The sequence below is a fragment of the Cyprinus carpio genome, chromosome B7 (genome assembly GCF_018340385.1).
Source record: "Cyprinus carpio isolate SPL01 chromosome B7, ASM1834038v1, whole genome shotgun sequence".
Taxonomy (NCBI): Eukaryota; Metazoa; Chordata; class Actinopteri; order Cypriniformes; family Cyprinidae; genus Cyprinus; species Cyprinus carpio.
Genome location: NC_056603.1, coordinates 6,527,616 through 6,549,016, shown reverse-complemented (window position 1 = coordinate 6,549,016; position 21,401 = coordinate 6,527,616). Strand labels below are relative to the sequence as shown.

Below are 21,401 nucleotides of genomic sequence, written 5' to 3'. Positions count from 1 at the left end.
AATAATTTGTGTGTTGTAAAGCAATTGTAAAGCAATGCACTGAACAGCCACTAGTGGTCAGTGCAATCTAAAATAATAAACCTATTCACAGTTTCAGGAATATAAAGGGTTGGACTTCTGGTTGCTGTATTAGTAACTGATGAATGTACAATAAAACCACAAGTTTGATAATGCGTGATAATCAAGTAAATTATGACTATACAAATGTATTAATGTCCACTCATGCATAGTCCTACAGAAAATACAGTTATCTGCTTACAGTTATAATTCTCATGAGAAAAGGTGATATAAGAAAAAACTATTACTTTTGATTGTGATTCATTTTAAAGTAGGCTGTGTAGTTCAAAACATGCTATTTCTGAAGAAACTTTAACTTCATTTCGATCTTACTTTAAATCATTCTGAGATGTAGCATTATATATTTACATAATGTATGAAATTAAAAATGTAAATGCATCATCCGTTCCTCATCCATATCTTGCGGGGAGTTTAATTTTCTGTAACCAACACAAAATTAAAGGTTACTACCATTCTAGAGGGGGTTGTAGCAATTCATCATGTTATGCAAATCTGACACCCTAATAGGCTATAAAAAGAAAATACACTCTCTCTGCATAAAGATGGTCTTCTCTCGCGTGTTCTTCCTAATGATAAAGTACGCTCCATGTTTTATAACGAGCCCAAATCAGCACGCCAAGCTTTGTGTGTCAGGATCTCCTCTTCAGGGCAGAGTATTGTCTCTATGCCTGACTGTCACTATACCTTTATGTGTCACTGCGACATCTGACACTGATGGACTGAAGCAGAAAACTCTGCTCAAAGCCAAATGAACGCTCCTATAATATAGTTTTATGAAGATGTGGCAGCTTCTTCATGACACAGTCAAATCTTCACAGATGGTGAGAGCATGCGTTGGTTTGACTGAGCTGCCAGCTTGTTTTCAAACTCTTACTGATACAAACCACAAAACTGACACCTTTAACAGATGCACACAAGTTTCCATTACTAGTCTAAATGGTACGGAAAATAGCTGCGGTCGAAAAAGAAGTGATTTAAAAAAAAAGGCAAATAATTTTATTACTGTCCATTTTATTAATTAACTTGCTATACTTGCATACTTAAATGTGTTTGCGAAAATAAGATCGCAAAAACCGCGACTGTATTTCGGGTAAAATAAAAAAATATATAAAATAAAGAAAAATAAAAACTCGCATGGATATTTTTTTTTATATATATATAGCTGTTTGGTTTGTAAATTACTACAATAACCTATGTGTTTGTGTATTGCATGTGATTGTGAAATATTAGCTACTTAGCCTACATTTTTACGTAGCCAATCATTTCGATAAAATACGTTCATTTCTGTTTTTGATACTGAGTCTGTTTGCATAGTTTTCACGAGGTCTTAAATTGTTGCGAGTTTAGGGCAGTTTCCGTGTTTTAATGTAAAGTTTTCTATTAGATTGGTCGTTCCGATTTAAACGTTTTCGTATTATTGTTCACTTGGAAGATCAATTTTTTCAACTTTTACATTTTTCATCAACTAACAAGACTTATAAGAAAAAATGTAGGCTGAATAATATTGACACTGAATGTTTCTTTACTACTGTTACGTTATGATTTGACCCCCCCAAAAAATTAGATACACTGTAACTTTATGTACCCAGGTTGAGTAACATTAAACGATATTTATGAATTGAATGAATCATATTAATCCCTATTTATTTATTTTTTATTTTAATTTTACTTGACAAAACATGTCTGGTAAAACTTTTCAGAACTTTTATTAGAAGCTAGAACGGGAGACTAGGGCTATAGTTCCACTTTTTACTCTGGTGATTTTATTTTTGAAAGTCCATTTCTGTAGACACAAATCTTAAAGCACTGACTGTTAATAAATAAATAAACAAGTTAATAAACTGTTAGCTGTACACTCAAGAACCAGGTTAATTTTGTCGTTTACTTAACACCTACTACAAAAATATGATACTGGATTTTTTTGTGTGAAAAAAAGGCTAAATTAATAAAACTATAATCTGTCTGCATGACAGTAAAAACATAGTCTACTATTTGTGGAACTGAACATTTGTTCAAATTAATTCTGAATTTATTTTTTGATTTACTTGATGTTCTGGGATTATTCGGTTAAAAACCAAGGGGGAATGGTCTGTTTGTTTATTTTATTTTTTCTGTGTTTATGCTATATCTACTGTTTTGCAACATTTGTGTATTGGAGGAAAGGGCCCGTGCGTGAGACTGTGGGGCCAGAGAGCAGTGGAGGCAATTAAACCTCTCTTGACTGTACTGTTGGTCTGAGGAAGTGACTGACAGCTCCATTCATCCCGTTCACGGTTTAATGTGTGCTGAGCAGCTGAATTCAATAATGAGCCATTTCGGCACTGAATGATAAACACTGCTGAAAGTGGCAAAACTGCAATTATGTCATTGCGGCCTCCGTGATGGGATTGCGCACTCAGATAAAAGATTCTAATTTTGTTGTTGTGTATTATGGCCGCGGTTCAATGATGAGATGAACACCTGCGGTTCGTGCACCGCGAGGTAAACACAAATAAACCACGTATCACACAATAACGCACAGAATGTGTACAATAGCCTTGATCCGCTTTCCCTTCTAACAGTCGTGGAAGCAAATTCAAAGATTGTGCTGAAGTTGGCTGAGCATTTGTCAATATTGAGTCTAAAAACCGTAAAGAATTAAACAACGGTGTCAAAGCGATAGGGAAAATGGGCAAAAGTCATGATATTAATATTTTTTTTCTTAATATTCTTTTTTTTTTTCTTTTTTCTTTGTTTAGTTTGAAAGCGATTATTGAATAGTTTACTCATCTACGCTTATCTCTGCAAAAATAAACATAGCCTACACCCCAGATGTTTCCTCTACTTTTAGATTTAGTTAAAAAGACTTTTAAATAATTGTTCCGTGTTTTAAAAGTTTTATGCGGTTACTTTTTAATCACAACGCATCCGTTCACATTCGCCTTGCCATTATTATGAAAGCGCAACTTAAGAAACTAAACGCGGTTTCTGTGATATATGCTAAAAAGGTGACATCTCGCCTAACTGTAATTAGACAACGGGGATCGTTTACTTCGTTTAAACCACCTCGTGCTTTTACTCGTTTCTGTGTACCATTGATCGATTGATGGATTACAGTCCGGAAGTGACGTCGCTGCTGTCAGTGAACGTAACAAATATACTCCATTCTGGAAATTAGCTGTATGTTAATATGACGGCTGCAGCCTTCAGATTGTGTTCAGAATATTCTAATCACACACACATCATGCCCGCACGTTCGTTTTTTATTGTCTATGCTCCTGAATTGGTCTCGCGTGAAAAATGACCTCCCCCTCCTCCCGAAGAAATCCTGAAATCCGCTGGCTCTTTCTCCAGAGCTTCTGTAGCGCCCAGAGCAGATACAGAAACACACCCAGTGCAGACAACGAGTAAATCGACTGTACAAGTCATAAAAGGGGGGAAAGGGAAAGTTTGCGCTGCTCGGATGCATGTTTGTTGTGTGGAATTACTTGTACGTGGTTAAGCAGCGAAGCGCCTCCCAGTGCCTCGGTCACAGACCTTGAAACCCTGCGCATATATGCAAAACGCATTTGGGGTTGAGCGCGATCCTATAGCTGAGGAGGGTCCTTCCACTTGCCCACAGGGCCCCCTCCACCTCAACCTTCTTTCCCTTCTTTACACATCTCCTCCTGCATGGACTCCCGATGCCGGATCATGCTAAAATATTTGGGCAGAAACTCGGTTCCGTCGCTGGAGTCTGTGGCTGAATTCTAATTTGATGCATTACTGGGAATAATCTCCCTATTTCTGACAGAAAAGAACTTACGTTGACTATTTATTCAAGCGCTCAAGAAAACTAAGTGAACACTCAAACCTGTTAAAGTATTAGATGTTTGATCAGGCCACGAGTATGGGCGATGGCATCGCCGAAGACCGAAACCACTGTGGATCCAATTCGTTGTGCCGTGACCGCGGCAGAGACGCCAAAATCCGGGCGGAAGTGGGGAACCGGTCACCTGTGCAGAGTTCTACCGACACACCGGGGACTTCGGCGTCCACACCGACTTCATCTAGCGAGGATGGACACGATAAACTTTTAGGAGTCGATCCGGACTACTGTCGAAGGATTCTGGTCAGAGGTGAGTGAGCGAGTATTTCATCGTAAATGTGCTGGAGCTAAAAACGAACACTTAGTAATACTGAATCATTAACTAACTGGGTTAAAAAATGTAGTTACAAACAAAAATATTTTACTAATGTCACAGACTCGCTTTCATTTTATTGGCATTTAATAAAAACTAAAATATGTTACCAATATCTCAAACAGACTCCCTTTAATTTTACACGAAACTTTCTGTTTCGTTTAGTGTATTTTGTTCTTACAGTGGTCGTTATTATTCTAATATGCACAACACAAATATCTGAGATTAGTTCATAATATTTACAACTGACAATTTATGGCAAACATTAATACAAAAATGTATGCACAAAATTGTAAGCATAAGCTCCCAGTAGGCTACCACAAAATCTTAAAATGATGCAAATTTAAAAAAAAAAAAAAAAAACAATAGGCTATATGAAACTTTACAAATATTTAAAAACACCATAGTTGCTATATATATATATATATATATATATATATATATATATATATATATATATATATATATATATATTATATATATATATATATAAGATATGTGTTTTCGAGAGGTGTTTTTATATTGGTTGCAATTTATGAAAGGGATTATGCAGGCCTATTTAATGTCATACAAACTGCAACCATCAAACATGAGTATTGAGCTTATTTTATGTGTATAATTAAATGTTTGAATGAATAATTAAATGTGTTTGAGAGGCAAAAAAAGGTAAAGCAACAACATAAACATGCAAACATTACCATCGAAAACCGTTTTTTTTTTTTTTTTTTTTTTTTTATGAAAAATATCTAAAGACATAGCCCACTTCTAAATGTAGGTTAGTTTCTTTTTAAACACAATGCATATTATACTGTATATTTCTTTGGCAGAAGACCCTTTATTTACAGAGGTAAAGTCTTTCTAAACACATTATAAAATTGAGAAAAATAAATAACTGTTATAAAAGAAATAAATGTAGAAATAAAAGGCCCAAACAAATACCATTTTTTAAAAAGCTGTAATTTGGGGAATATGTGGTTGTAAAATAATTTCTGGTAAAGTGATATTATAGGCTGTTTGCGTTCAGGAGGTGTAAGACATTAATAAAAGCCAAATAGAAATGTAAACTACAATTAGCGTTTACTATGCACATTTTTCGTGTTCCCATTTCAGTTTTTAGAAAAAAGAAGAAAACACGAGCCAAAATGTAGCCAAAATGTTAAAATAAAAACGACATTTATATTTCTTTAATTATACATAAATATCAATGCACTAAATATCTGACTATCATCTGAATTTTTTGCACCATGTAACTGTAACGAATTTTACATTTTAAAATGACAATTTTTGTCCGATTAGTATCTGCATAGCAATGCTTATGATACTATTCAAATCATGTATATATTTTCAGTATAACTATTCTGTGGGTTTTATTTTGTTGTAATATATACAACAGGAAAATACTTGTTTAATTATAACATTTAACATGCTCTAAATACTCAGGCTTTTCTTTTAAATGCCCTTTAACTATATGGTTTATGAAATTCAATGCACACAAACTGTCCGAGCATTGAGTCCTGCAATAGTGAAGAGCCGAGCTAGTATTTGGGTTGTGATTGGGCGAGCTGTAGGGGATCTGAGGGGTTTTGGCGCGGTAAGCCCACAATCCCCGGTGTCACTATTTGTTTTTAAAGCTGACGATTGAATGCGCCCGAGTCCTCGTGAGAACCGGGGTCACTGAAAGGTCAGCAGGTCTGTGTCATAGGCTCATAGGCTCGCGGTGATTTGAAACAGCGAGGAAAACGCAATTAAAGAAGGTTTCGCCATTTACATTCTACCTTTTTACATTCATCTTATTGTGATATTAAGTGTGATCATAAGACACTGAGCTTGGTTGCCAGGCAGACATTCAGACAGGCGGAGCTATAGACGTACAGAAGGTCATGCTAAATATGAATACTTTACCACATCATTTTACCACAGAGCTAATTAAACCCATTCTAATAACATATCACATTAATATGATTAATATGGAGAAATTGTAGTCACAACCAGATATGACTCACTTCAATATGACCCCCTTAAATAGTGCACATTTTGGTTTGAGACATAAGTCTTAGTATTTCTTTACTTTATAAATGTTTTCTAAGGTCTAATGATGGTGAGGCATCAGTCAACATGAAAAAGTCACTATATTAAAACTGCAGTGTTATATTCAGTTTCATAGGCCAGCTTAAAATGAGTACATATATTAATTTCTGTTTATTATTTGTCAATAATAGCTTTATTATGTTTAGTTTCTTGGAAACTGTGGAATAAGAACTGACAATGCTATAGAATTGTGTATATAATTAAATTACTGTACATTGAGTAAATCTTTCTCAGATTAATCAATACTAATGCGTTGTTTAATGAGCATATCTTATATGCACAGACTCAAAACCGCTTGGATATTTAATTTGAAAGTGATGTGGAAATTAATAGTATAGATCAAAAATATAATCTTCAATAAAAATTTTGCATTTTAACAACAACACATTTCTTACAGTTGTTTATAAAATGTATTAACCAAGACTAAGAATAACTTGGTAGCTACTTGGCAGATATTGTATGAATGTAATGCCATATTTATCACATAATTATCTAATATTATTATTTCTGATGTTGAATGTTATTAGTAATATCAATACAATGTTGTATTACTGTGTTGATTTTGTTTCATGTTGACAAAAAAAAAAAATCTTCAAGTGAATGCAAACTATGTACTTTCTTGCTATGCTGCTTTGGTCTGTCTGGATGAACATGAACACAAACGTTGTAATGTAAACATGTTTTCATGATTTGATCCAACAAATAGACCAAAAGCTTGCTTACTTAAGCAGATCTCAATACCAATCAAGGACAGTGACAGGATACTGGAGTTTAAAGCTCCTCTTTGGCAACTTATTTGGAAACGATTTGTTGTGTACTATAGATTTGTACATGTTGTAATGGTGAAACAAAATTAAATCTCGATTAAACCACTCAATGGCCAAGTTTTCAACAATTTCACCACTAAACTAATCACTTCTTACTGGCACTATCAATAATCAAACGTTTTTAGAAATCGTAAGCAATTCACATCTTTATACTAAGCTAAATTCTAGTCTGTTTATCTGACAATATGTACAAATTCTCTTTTTTTTCTGTGATGCAAAAATGATCTAAAATACATGTGCACACTCTTATCTTCATCCGTATTTTTAAATACGTTTACAATATATTAATCAGCGTTTCTCCCACTCACAATAATGTAAGAGAATTGGCTTATTTCAAAACGAATGGTAAATCATGTAATGCATGTGTGTGCTGAACAGACGCCAAGGGCACTATTCGGGAGATTGTTCTGCCAAAAGGCCTGGATCTCGACCGGCCGAAGCGCACGCGGACCTCGTTCACGGCGGAGCAGCTCTACCGGCTGGAGCTCGAGTTCCAACGGTGTCAGTATGTGGTCGGCCGCGAGCGCACGGAGCTCGCCAGACAGCTCAATCTTTCAGAAACTCAGGTACCAAACGCATTCATGCTTGTTAGACATGATAATAGTGAGCTTCGCTTTTGAATGAGGCGCTGCTTTTCATTGCAATGTAAATATATTGTAATATATTTTAATAACCTATACAAATGTTTTGTTTCATGGTTGGTGTATAGCAAATTATTATTATTATTATACGTGTTGTAAGCTATTTTTAAAAATTATATTGATTACATTTCTGTTTGCAATTTTATAGTGTCTCTGTAAATTATCCTAAATTCCTCTTCATGTGATATGTTTGGATGACATCGAAGTTATATCTTCGATTTTTCAAGTGTTTGATTTGTATTGTAGCACTGTGTCGTATAGCGCGGTAAAGGAGATTAGATGAGATTAGATTAACTGTAGTGAGGTGTCATAAATAAGTATTTACGTCAGATACAGCCTATATGCATTTTTAGAGTCCGCAACCTACCTCAACATTTCTTTTAAAGACTGCCTGTTATTTTAAAATTGATCTTGTTCTTGCTTTATACAGTGTATTTACCACAAAACATATTTACTGGGTTATAAAACTAAATACATATTTTGCATAATATCCTCAATGATAATACCATGTAAAAATACAATAAATAGCCAACAACAAAAAAAAATATGTAGCCTAATGCAAAATTCAAATAAAAAGGTTTTAACAAAATAGATAGATAGATAGATAGATAGATAGATAGATAGATAGATAGATAGATAGATAGATAGATAGATAGATAGATAGATAGATAGATAGATAGATAGATAGATAGATAGATAGATAGATAGATAGATAGATAGATAAAAATCGTCGTTGATTTTATTGATCTGAAACAGAAAATAAGTAAATATAAATAAAACAATTAATAAACGAATGGATAGATGGATGGATAAATAAATGAACGAATGAATGAATAATTGTTTTGTCAAAGCAGTCAATGGTTGGTCAGATGTTATAGCAAACTGGCAAAAAATGTAACGAGTGCAGACGTCGAATCGAGCGCTGGAGTTGCCAATCTCTGCAAATGCTGCATGTCAGCCACCATTGTTATGAACACAATACTCATAATTAGTATTCGCACAGTGGGCGTTAGTGGGAGGAGCATTTCTTTATCCAGACGTGGAAAAAAAAAATGCACTGCACTGCACTGCGTCACTTCAGATGTACTTCATCTATTTTTTAGGTTGCCGAAATTGAAAATGTTTCATTAATTTAAAGTTTAATTTAATTAAATGGTAGCCTATCATCCAAGTGATTTAAAAAACCGAATACGATTAAACGACTAATCAGTTACTCGCGGATCCACTTATTGGTCATCAAATATATGCTAACTTTACCGGCGTGTTTTCAAAATAGACTATCACACAGAGAATATCCTGAATAAATCACCTCTATAAATCACAGGGAATCGTGTTTAGACGCACGGTATTACGTGGACATTCATGATGGTTTCAGAACTCAATTTTTCCAAACACGCAATTTTGGTTTAGCCTAATGCTGTATTTTTTATTTTTATTTTTTAAAAATAGCAGACAATGATGTAGTAATTTCAAAGCAATTTCAATATATTATCTGCATTGACCACGGGTCTTAGATCGCCATAAAGTTGCATCTGAAAAAGATGATTTCATGCAATGTAGATAATTATAATGGTTTGTTTGATTCACACAATGGTTTCATCACATTGCTGGCACCTGTTAAAACAAACTGATTTTAAAAGGTTAATGAAGCCATTTATGATGTTTGCAGTCATGATTTCTATCCTTCCTATATTTTGCTTTAAACTGATCCAAACAAAACAATATTGTTACCCAATTAGAAATTCATGAATTAAGGAAACGAATTATTAATAATACCATTATGTCAAATTCTTGTAGACCTGCATAGCGGCATACTGTACATTTAAATCGGTTTCCCTTAAAAAAAAAAAAAAATCCCATCAGTGTAAATGATCATATTTGTTTAAATGTAGTTTGGTGGCAGGTCAGAAATGTGACGCTAGGGGCGCTGTGCGGATGCCATTATTACAGATGCATTTATAAGTGAAATTGTAAAACGATGAAATACAAACACATTTTTTTGAAAAAGATCCATATAACAAAATTATGTTTACAACAAATAAAAGGAAAGATCTCTAAGTTTTGGACGAGCACAATACGTTTGAAGGCTGTGTGATTTGCTATGGCCCATCTAAAACTAAACTGTATCATGCTGTCAGTTTTTTTTTAAGCTCATATTAATTGAAATTCCATTATATAATATAATATATTTGTAACTAAATCATGTTTTTTTTCCCCACACTGCAGGACCATTCTAAATTAACTAGGTCTTTAAAATGGTAAAAAAAAAAAAAAAAAAAAAAAAACGCAAGAGAAATAGTATAGATAAGCATTAATCTTGAATATGAATACGATATATGTCAACTAAAGACTGAATGCAATTAATCTAATGAATCAAGAACTTCAGTCAGCTTTGAAGAGTGCATTGTACTGGCTCTCGCAAAAGCACAAATAGAAACAAACTCATCGTGTAATATAGAACTCTTATGAGCCCTACTATTCAGGTATAGGCTATATTTTCTTCATTGAAAGTAAAACTAATTAAAACTTTGCTGGTCTGAAGAACTCGCGGTCAGTGTAAACGAGTCTTTAAATCGTGTCAAAAGTTTTAAGGCAGAATTAATCTCTTCATTTAAATGTGACGAATACAGTTTATGAATAAATAGCCAAAAACCATCAGACGCGGTATAAGAATTCATTATTGACAATGAATATATATATAATATATATATATATATAATGGAAAATATCCACTTTATAAGTTTAAATTGAACTTAAAAAATAAATAAACTCTAAATAAAATATATACAACTTGCATCGTTTCTCTGAAATCATATCTGTTGTATCTTGTAAAACTATGAGCAGCTGGTCACCAAAGTGATAAAATTATGGCTTTGGAGGGAATAAATCATGTTCAATACAAAAAGCGTTTCCATTTTCATTTTAATGAAATTGCTTTTAAAATTTACATATCACAGATTTAGTGCTAATACTTATTCATATCCATTTATGCTCAGACAAATTATCTTGATGCAACAGCTTCCATATGGACGTGCAAAATGCGATTGGAAAATATGTGCATTTCAGTTTATTCCACTGGAATATTTGTCGATGTAAATATGTATCTATTAATATAATTCATAAATATATGAAAGCAAAATAACATAAAACTAACCTAACCCAATTAGTGTTTAGTTCACGTGTCTATATAAATGTAATATTCTTATAACTAATGCGCATTTAGCCTATTTTTCTATCCTTTGGCATCACAGTGGCATCTTTCTACGGGTACAATATCGAAAGACTTCACACTATTCAATAATTTATTCCAATATTATACAGCTTTATCGAAAACCATTTAGTCCAAAATTACTTACTAATTATTTATAATTATACTCATAAATATGCAGTCGTGCGCTCCCGAGTTTGGGACTGTTCTGTATATCTGATACTAGTTATGCATCGCGTGAGTTTAACTAGAGGATCTCCTGTCAGGCGCGCGCACGCGACTTGTTGCGCCTCAGCTGTGAAAACAATTGCAATGGCTTTTAACTCCCAATGAATTCAGCATATATAACACGACCAAATCCTTATCTTTAACTTTTCACAATCTTTGCGTTTGTGCTTCTCTCCCGAGAGAAAAAATGTGCGTCAGAGTCTTTGTCATGACAGACATAATAAAAATGTCAGTGGTCAAAACACTCAATCTATCCAAAATAAACAACGAGGGCTGTATTTGATCGTCTTGGCTGAAAACCCAATCAATGTGGTTCTAAATGGACCCAAGGTCTCGTCTGAGAAAACTGACGATACATTAAGCTGCGTTTTGACTTTTTTTTTTTTTTTTTTTTGTGAAAAGCCGTGATTTCTTGCGTCAATTGCGTTTTTAATGGAATAATTAAATCTAGCCTCTATATTCAACGCAGAATTGATTTCGTTCTCTCATAATAATTTAATAAGAATAAAGAAAGTGGTCAGTCTTGTGAAAGCAGAGAATAGAGCTTTAAATTATCTTCAAACTGTATCGAATTTAAAGATAACGCACTAGCTTGAGCGTTTTCCCCTTCAATTTAAAGGAAATGTGTAACATTAATGAGAAGTAGTCACAGTAAGAGATTTTTCCTCACAATAATGCAATAGACAGACAGACAGACAGACAGATAGACAGATAGATAGATAGATAGATAGATAGATAGATAGACAGACAGACAGACAGACAGACAGACAGACAGACAGCCAGACAGTTAAACAGATAGATAGATAGATAGATAGATAGATAGATAGATAGATAGATAGATAGATAGATAGATAGATAGATAGATAGATAGATAGATAAAAAGACAGACAGACAGACAGATGCATGTTGCATGAATATGATTTTGTACCATTATGACAGCATCACTGTACATACAGTACTTCTTTTGTAATGGTATAACCACTCTTATGGAGGACAATCTGGACTGTTAAGGAGTTTATTCAACTTTTACTTTTGATAAACTGCATTTCAGTGTCACAGTTGAAGATGACTCACCTTGTGAGGATTAAAAGCAGCTCAACTTTTCCCCAGCAGCTTCTCAGAGGATCAGTTTAGTCCGTGTAGGAGTGTATGCATGGGGGAGGGGTATAATTGGCTAAATGTGAAGTATTTCAAAGTTATAGGAATTCCCTGTTTGTTTACATCAAAATAAGGGTTTTTCCTCAGACCCTGTCCCCAGCAGATGGCTCCCCGCTCCAGCGTAACACAGCAGGGATCCGAACCGCACATGACTGTATGAGGTATTCAGGGGCCCCATAGACTCATTGATCGTGAAGCAGATCCGATGTCTGCTAGATATTTATTATCTGAGATACTGGTGTATAATTTATATACAGACTGAATCAGGAGCCTTTATTCAGGCTTAGTTCAGCCGTTAACCTTATTTCAATTGTGCTTCGATGGCTTGGCATCACTGAATGAGAGCCCATAAAATAGAGGCTCGTGGAAAAATAAATAAAATGAATAACAAGAACAGCTTGAGCCGCGGGCATCCTGACCTGTTTGCTTGAAGCATGTGGAAATAAAACAGGTTTTTTGCAGCACTTTGTTTCCTTGTGTTTATTAAAGTGAGAGCTTTTTATCAGCCGAGTGATTGACAGGTCACCTCAGCGTTTCTCTGTTTGAGCACAATGAGTCTCTTCCATCAGTGTGACCTTAACAAACATAAGCAGAACGCCGGGGGGACTTCAAACTGGACCCTTTGATGAAAGGCAACAGTCAGATTATGATTTATAAGGTTCTCGCAGCAAGTTTCAGGCCGCAAATATGTTTGATTGAATAAATATTTGGGTTTTGGGGTGAGGTTGATGTACAAACAAAGCTGGCAAACATTAAAGCTGAATGTTTCTCAATTCGCAGGTCCTCGCAGTGATAAAAAGCAGCTTTAATAGAATTAAATGGGCAGTTCTGAAAGCCTTGAGTGAGGCAGTGTGCGCAATCTTTTTATCAATACAGCCAGCAGCATGTTGCCACAAAGCACGACGCACCGATGGAATCTCATACACACACAGTCTTGTGTTAATAACAAAAGAATACCATTTCTTTGTCATTTTCATTTTGATAGAGTTGATCTTTCACTCTTGAGCCTTTTGTGTTTCTCTTTACCTTGAAATTGGAGTTTACAGTTATATGTCAGGTGAAGAAACACCCTGTTTCACTTTGTTGTGTGTTTGTCTTTACATGCTTTAAAATAAAGGTTCTTTATTGGTGTCGATGGCAGCATGAAGAACTTTTAACATACATGAAATCTTTCCATTCCACAAAAGGTTCTACAGATTTTTACAGTTTTTCTTCTAATGTATTGCTGTGAAAACCCCCTAATGGAAGTTTTATTTTTAAGAATGTGCCATTAAATTCGGGTTTACAGTAATGTTTTGGGTCATAAAACATCCTGTTTTCATTTAGAAATATGCTTATCTAAAGTTGGTTGAGGATGTTGATTTTAAATACTGGCTGTATCTTCTTTAGATCACACACACAAAGCTTATGATATAAGAGTACCATTTTTCTATTTTTTTTTTTCTCTCGTTAGAGTTGAACTTTTACCCTTTTCAGCCTTTAATGCTTTTCCCTTAAGGTTTACAGTAATGTTTTGGGTACAGAATCATCCTGTTTCACTTAGAAATATATTGCCATTAATCAAAGTGGGATGTCTTGACTTCAACACTGTCCATCTTTCTCAGTGGTTTTGTGTTAATCAAGCAGGACATTGAAAAATTTATTTTCTTTGTCTTTATAAATAAAATATTACAGACAGTCAAGGACAGAAAGACTCTTACTTTCCACATACGGAATGATTTTGCTTGGTTTTTAAAATGGGAATGCATTGTTTGGTGAGCCAATGCCGATCAGCATAATATGACAACTTTTGATTTTCTGTTTTCACAAAAGACAGACCATTGAGTAATTACCTTAATTGTGTAGCCAATTCAGAAAAGCATTTGATGCATTTGCACTTGATATTACTAAAAACACCTAAGAACATGAAGATGAACATTTATGAACTGAATGCGGCTTTTATTTGTCTGAATATTATGTGCTTAAATGTAGCAACTGGTGGCTCCGCTGTGTGGTCTTTGTTCCCAAGATCTCTGAGCTTTGCTTAACACATTGTACCATTCTTTTGTTGCTTTGGTTTATCCATGAGAAAGCCATGGATTTAATGGATGAAAGATTGTGCAAGCCATGAATAAATAGGAAGTGTAAGTGATTGAAGCAAGAGCTTTAGAAGGAAAAACCTAGTAACATCATTATATCTGTAAAATATCTGATAGATAGATAGATAGATAGATAGATAGATAGATGATAGATAGATAGATAGATAGATAATATAGATAGATAGATAGATAGATGATAGATAGATAGATAGATAGATAGATAGATAGATAGATAGATAGATAGATAGATAGATAGATAGATAGATAGAGCTTCTGGTTGCTTTTTACTCACATATAATCATGTCTTGCTGTACATCCGCCACTGTGCTGATGACCTAACGAACGCTTTCGTTGTTCATTCTTCTCTTTCTACACCCAGACAGCATGTAAAGTAACGTAACGTCTGGCATGAAAAGAAGAGATGAGATCTAGAAGAAGCAAAGAAAGGCACCAGTTTAGACAATCTGAGCACTTAGAATGGACAGTGTAAGTGGACAATGTTAGTAGGTCAATTTCATTTTCATTTTGCAGCTTATAGTTTGCTTTGCTGTCAGCAGTATGTGAGAAAGCTACTTTAGGAGCAGAAAGTATGAGTCAGGAATGTAACCAGCATGCACTGGTCAGGACTCAGAGGATCAGAAAAGTTGATGAGATTGAAGGGAGGTGGTTTTTATGTTAGTCTGCTGTTTGTCATTCATCAGCCAGATTGTAATACAATTATCTGATAGGATCAGAGAGAACAGAAAAACTCTAAACACTTAACTCTGTTTAAGAGTCCCAGATCTGAACACTTGAGATTCTAAAATGAGGTACAAAATAAGAGCTGAATTATGAGGGGGGAAAAATGCTTAAATTTACAGTCATTCCTTCTCACATAAGTGTTTTTTTTCTTTTCCTTTTTTTTAATATAACAATATTATTATATTGATATAATAACAAACAGTTTTTTAAACGTACATGAAACTAAAAAAAATATATATAAATTAATAACAATATTATATTTATATAAAGTATAGCATTTAAATGTAAATTAAATATTTAAAATTAAAATATAAAATAATTTACAATTCATATTTTATATTCATATAACAAAGTATGGACAATTTAAATATAAATAAATAACAATATTATTATATTAAACAATGTACAGTGTTTAAATATAAATTAAATATTTAAAATATAAATTAATTATAACAATATTGTCAATATAGCCAACAAGGCATAGTTTTAGATGTACATTAAATAATTTAATAACAAATTCAAATATAGCAATATTATATTAATATCACAAAGTATAGTGTTTTAAATGTACATTAAACTATTTTAAATAATTTCAAATCTAAAAAAATATTTAGGGTGGAATGCATGATTGCAGTGGAGATCTCTAGTAGACTGTGCTGTTGAAGGTTGACCACTAGAGGCGCTGTGGTTCAGCAGGGATGCCTTTTAATCCAATGGGAGGACACAATTTCTCAGTATCTGCCCACACACTGTAAGCCTAATTGCCCGATCACACAGGCCGCATCATCCAGTAGTGCTGGGGGGAAGGGAACTAATAATAGTCCAAATGCTTTTTGCTGTTAGGAGGATTATAGAGCCCTATTACCAGCCATCGGTAAGACAGGGTTGACCGTTGGCTGAACCTGCACAAACATGTGCTTCGTTAAAACTAGGAACAAGGGTCAGGGTACGTGGAAAAGTGGGTAAACAGGTGTAGTTGGGTAGGATGATCAGGTAATAGGAAGAAATAATTTTTATTTGCATATGCATGCATGCAAACACTGGTCTTTTTTCCCCACTTTTCCCTTCCACATTACAATACAGGTGAGCTGCGTGTTTACAGAATGTGTGTACAACATCTGACCGGACATAACAGCACAAGTATGTTCACAATAAACCATATGGTTGTGGCATGTGCGCCAAGAGAGTTTCTAAAGACATCAACTCAGGCCTCGGCTAAATAAAAAATCCCTCAGTAAAGATGCATGAGATTAATGACCTACAAGCTCTTTAAAGAAAAGAGGTCACAGAGGGGTCACCCGAATAACCAGAATGCCACATCTCGCTGCACAGCATTATCACATGTGTGGGATCAAGAGGGCAGTGTAACTTCTGGACAGGGTCAACAAAGGTGTCAAAAAGATCAGCAGATGGTCAGGTGCTTGAGCATCTCACTCTTTTTGAAACCCTAAAATAAGTTCATTTCTTTGGATTTTCAATGTGTTGCTCAGGCTTATGCAAAAATCAGAATTGACGTATGCATATCTCTCTATCTAGCATCCATCCATCCATTCCATCCCTATCCATCTATCTTTCTATTAACTATCATCCATCATTCTATCAACCATCCATCAATCATCCACTCCTCATTCTATCATTCTATTCATCCATCATCCAGCTATCGTTCATCCATCATACATCTTTATATCCATCAATTATCCATCTTTATCATATATCTATTTATCCATTTAACAATTTTTCCATCTGTCCCTCCATCCTTCGATCTTTTTATCCATCCATCCATCCATCCATCCATCCATCCATCCATCATTCCATCTATCTTTCTGTGATCTATCATCCATTGTTCTATCCATCTATCAATTGTTCATCCATCCATCCATCCAACCAACCATCCATTCTTCATTGTTTATCCATCCATCATTTTACCCATCTATCTTTCTAGCCATCCCTCCATCTAGCTAGCTAGATTTGTCTTTTTTCAGCACTTTAAAAAAAGGCCAATGAAACACTCAGTTTGTCTTAAACTTTGCTTTAGAAAGGTCCATGTTTCATGAGCCCCACTACAAACACAACTCGCAACCTCATTTTCATTCATGTCAAATATAATTGTCAAATTAATTGTCATGTCAAATTGCCATTTACCATGACTTCAGTCCATTAAATCATCATTCATGACTACATGCACAGAACAACAATATAAACAGAGAAGATTATTGTGGAGAATATAGGGGCTCCAATTAAAAAATAACAGAAACAACATCAGTATCACAAAAAAACTATCTGATGAATTGATGTACTGGAGTTCGTTCTGCACCAGTGCATTGTGTTGATTCTGAGTTCGCTGAAGAACGAGAGTGGAGTGGGATGCCGCAGGCCAGGGAGCAAATCCAGGTCATGCAGATCCTGCGTTTAGTAATCTCTGCCCCATCGGTGAACCCTCAATCTACATTAAAGAGGATTTTCAATGATCCAATAGTGTAGATGTACGTTGGAAGAGATCTTTTGCTTTTGTTCTTTTCACTCCCATTATTTTAATTTTTTTTTTTTTGCTTTCTGTAAAGTCAAAATATGGCTGGAGTTTTGTAATCTAAAACACAAACGGTAAGCTCCACCAACTATAGGGTCTGCAAAAAAAATCTGAAATATGAATACCAATACATAGATACAGCCTTAAAGTATAAAAAAGCTTAAATTATATGAGCATAGTAAATACATTACTGTGCATGCTCTCGTACACATACTATTCACGAACACATCATCAGCATGTTCGAGTAAGCTTGAAGGGATCACTCCACAATCTCATTATACTCACACTAATGGCCACGTCGAGTCCATGATCTCAGTGTTACAGATCTCAGCTTGCAAAACTGTTTGGCCTAGGTTTAATTCAGCTGTTAGCGTCTTACTGGGTTTACGATGGAAATTCATTTCCGGAGTGTGTTTGTAAGCTGCTGTCATCAATCCTCCGTAAACAATACAGGTCCCGGGTCATACATACATACATATGTACACACACACACACACACACACATATATATAGTCCTTTTGTCAAATTTTAAATATTGAAATTTAAAATAAAACTCATTTCTATTTGAATATATTTTGAAATTTCATTTATTCATCAGAGTACTCCAGTCTTCAGTGTCATTCAGTTCAGTGTCAAATCATTCTGCTGCTTGCTATTTGTCTAAAACACTATTAAATTGTAATGTCATCAAGGCCTCTTTAGTTTTTCACCTAATCGTTGCTAGTTGTGCTTCAATCCCTTTTTAAATCCCCAGTCAAGCCCTAAGGGAAAGTGAAGTCCCATCTTAGGTTTTTTCTTGGGGAATTTCACACATAATTCACTGTAAAATACATAACAGAGGTAAAACAACGGGTCGCAAATAGCGTTTCACATTGCCTTAAGTATTCACATGTGGCAAAACTAAAGTCCTTTTTTTTTTGTTCTTTTCGCACTGACATATCTATATACAGAGAAAAGCGTCAAAAGTGTCTCATAGAGCAGAAAACAAAAGTGTGAAGTGCTGTGCTCGATGGGATCTGAACCTCAATCATAACATGTTTTAGAGCCCTAAACATTAAGAGTGAGAAAATGAGTGCGAATGTGCATTTCTGAGAGCTGACGATGTGTTGATGCTTCTGCACGCATGTACAGTCGAAAATGGCGCCATCTCCTCCTTTATGGTCCCCAGGGTGGGACAAAGCAGCAGGTGACAGGTAAAAACCCGGTCAGGATGAAATGCATTTTTCATAGGCCTGATTTTCTCTATGTTTATGAGTGGAGCTTGATCTCGACCCGTCGTCAACCCCAGAATACACTCTGCAATAAAGCAGCGCTGTATCAATTTTAAACATGCTGGACAAAGGACATGCAGAGTTCAGTGCACTTTTTAACCTGGGGTTAGCAGCGCTTTAACTCGTGTTCAGCGCACTTTTGAACATGCTTCATTGATCTTTGCTTATGAGGAAGCCATAAGGAGAAGCCTCTCATGTGTGTCAATGTTGCTGAACAGACAAACCCTGTTTTTGTGGTAATCCGTGATGCTTGCTAAGGCACGTTTTTTTTTTCAAAAACCTAACCTAAAAATTTAACTTGACACATACAATGACTTCACTCATACAATACGTGCTATAGACCTGTTTCATAATTGCTTAATATTGCAGTGTTAACCGTTATTTTCCTATTTATTAACGTGAAGCTGCTTTGAGGTATTTTTAAGTGTCTCCAAATACATTTTTTAGTCCCAAAGTCATTGTATCTACCTTAGTTTTTAACTTAAAAGCAGACATTTTACACCATGAATGCCTGAGGCTTCTGGTGTCATTTGTTTCCAGTTATATTACTTGTATAAAAACAGTGCATTTTGGCACTTAATGTAGCAAAATGGTATTTGTTATTGTATAGTTCGAATGTGTTATCATTATACCATTTACTGCACTTTGTTATTCTTCTACTTAGAGTGCTTCAGGGATGAAATATTTTTGCTAAAACCCAGAAATTAGTTGCATTTTACTACTTCTGGTTCCACTGTCCTTAAGTCAATGGGTTTTTTTAAAAATGTTTTTTTGTTAAATGCTTGAAATAAGGAATTTGATGAACACAAGCTCAAGATTTATTCATGTTTTATTTTATAGTATTATATGTACACTATAGGCACTAATATGTACCTTTGAGGTACTAAAATAGCAATTACAGTAATAGAAAAGGCGGTACCCTTTCAAAAGGTACTAATATGTACCTTTAAGGTGCTAATATGCACCCTTTTTAGGGGTAAATAAGGTACAAAAATGTACCTTGTGAAAAGTGTCCCAGTGACCTCTTTTTTTATGAGAGTGTACATACAGAGGTCATCAGGAACATTAACCATCACGTCAAACTGGCAAAATTCATCTACATTACAGCCTCGTGGTGTTCAAAATCGCACTCTTGCAAAACTATTCAGAGATGATAGTAGTTTGTAGTTTTGTAGTTTTGATGTAGTTTGTTTATGAGCCTAAATTTAGCTTTCAGCCGACTGATTTAGGATTTATGTTTATTTGTAAAGATTATCATGATGAAAAAAATATGTAGGAATCACAAACTTCTGTTAGTCACAGAGCTTATTTTCTGAAATCATCTAAAAATCAATGGAAAAATCTCATTGGCTTTTTGTTGAGGAAACCAGGCTAATGAAGATAACGAATCAAAAGTCTCACACTGTCAATTTCTCTTACATCTTTTGCTCTCGTTTGGCAGGTGAAAGTGTGGTTTCAAAAACCGCCGCCACCAAACAGAGTAAGAAGGACACAGACCAAGGACACTGACAAAACGGTCCATCATCCCACTTTTCTGAATCGCTCGCCACCATGCAACATCCTGCGGCTGCTTGAACAGGGGCGTCTTCTGTCTGTGCCTGCACCTCCGCCCAACCCGCTGCTGGCTCACCCGCACGCCGGCAACGGCTCGCTCATGGGAAGCCCGTCCGTATCCACTTCCTCCGGGGTGAGTAGCAGCACCACGCCTCCCGGTGCGGCAGCGGTCGGGACGTTTGGACTGTCGCTGTCTTCTTTAGGCGGCACCCCACCCTCGCCGCGCCTCGGGGTCCCACACGCCCTCCTTTGCTTTACCATGCCTCTCCTTGGAGGCACCCATCACGAACTGCCATCGGGATATGGGTGTGGATCCTCAGCGTTCGAGCCCTACATGAGGATAGAGAGGAAGGACGGCGAGTTAAATGGGAAGAAGACGGTTTCCTAAAAACGTTCCCAAACGAATGGTACCTTCCCCCTTCTACCTGTCTCAGGGGGTCTCACCTGTGCCATGAACAACCGGAAGGTTGCGCGCAAACTAACAGAAAGCGATTTGAATGATGGCCTCCATCTTGAGCTAGTGCCTACAAGGGGCAAAACCGAGGCCAGTCGGACTCCATCGTTCCAAGTGGAGGTGAGCGTTTGGGACAAGCCTGTAATTAAGTATCGCCGTGATTCGGTGAACTTCATCGTCCACAGGTTTCCTTCCATTTTTGCATTACTTGTGTGGTGAGGAACTTATTCTTTGTGAAACGATGGAAAAATCTGTAAATGTAACTGTAATTGTAAAAGGCTAAATCATTTGCAAGTAGGGTGTAAAAGAAAAAACCTAGACCGAAAACATGATGAAAAAATGATCAACATTGTGGTACTTTTTATGCTGCTCTAAATTAATTGACTTT

At 35.4% G+C, this 21,401-nt stretch overlaps 2 protein-coding genes across 2 annotated transcripts in view; both read left to right on the top strand.

Moving 5' to 3' along the window:
• Positions 1-21,401, top strand: part of LOC109093089 (protein mono-ADP-ribosyltransferase PARP15) — a 619,635-nt gene that overhangs the window by 435,731 nt on the left and 162,503 nt on the right. The gene's annotated exons all lie outside the window — the stretch shown is intronic.
• Positions 2,817-20,989, top strand: LOC122133857 (ventral anterior homeobox 2-like). The gene is made up of 3 exons (XM_019106818.2): positions 2,817-4,175; positions 7,532-7,719; positions 20,447-20,989. The coding sequence occupies exons 1-3, from the start codon at positions 3,926-3,928 to the stop codon at positions 20,945-20,947; spliced, it is 939 nt and encodes a 312-aa protein (XP_018962363.2). The 5' UTR covers positions 2,817-3,925; the 3' UTR covers positions 20,948-20,989.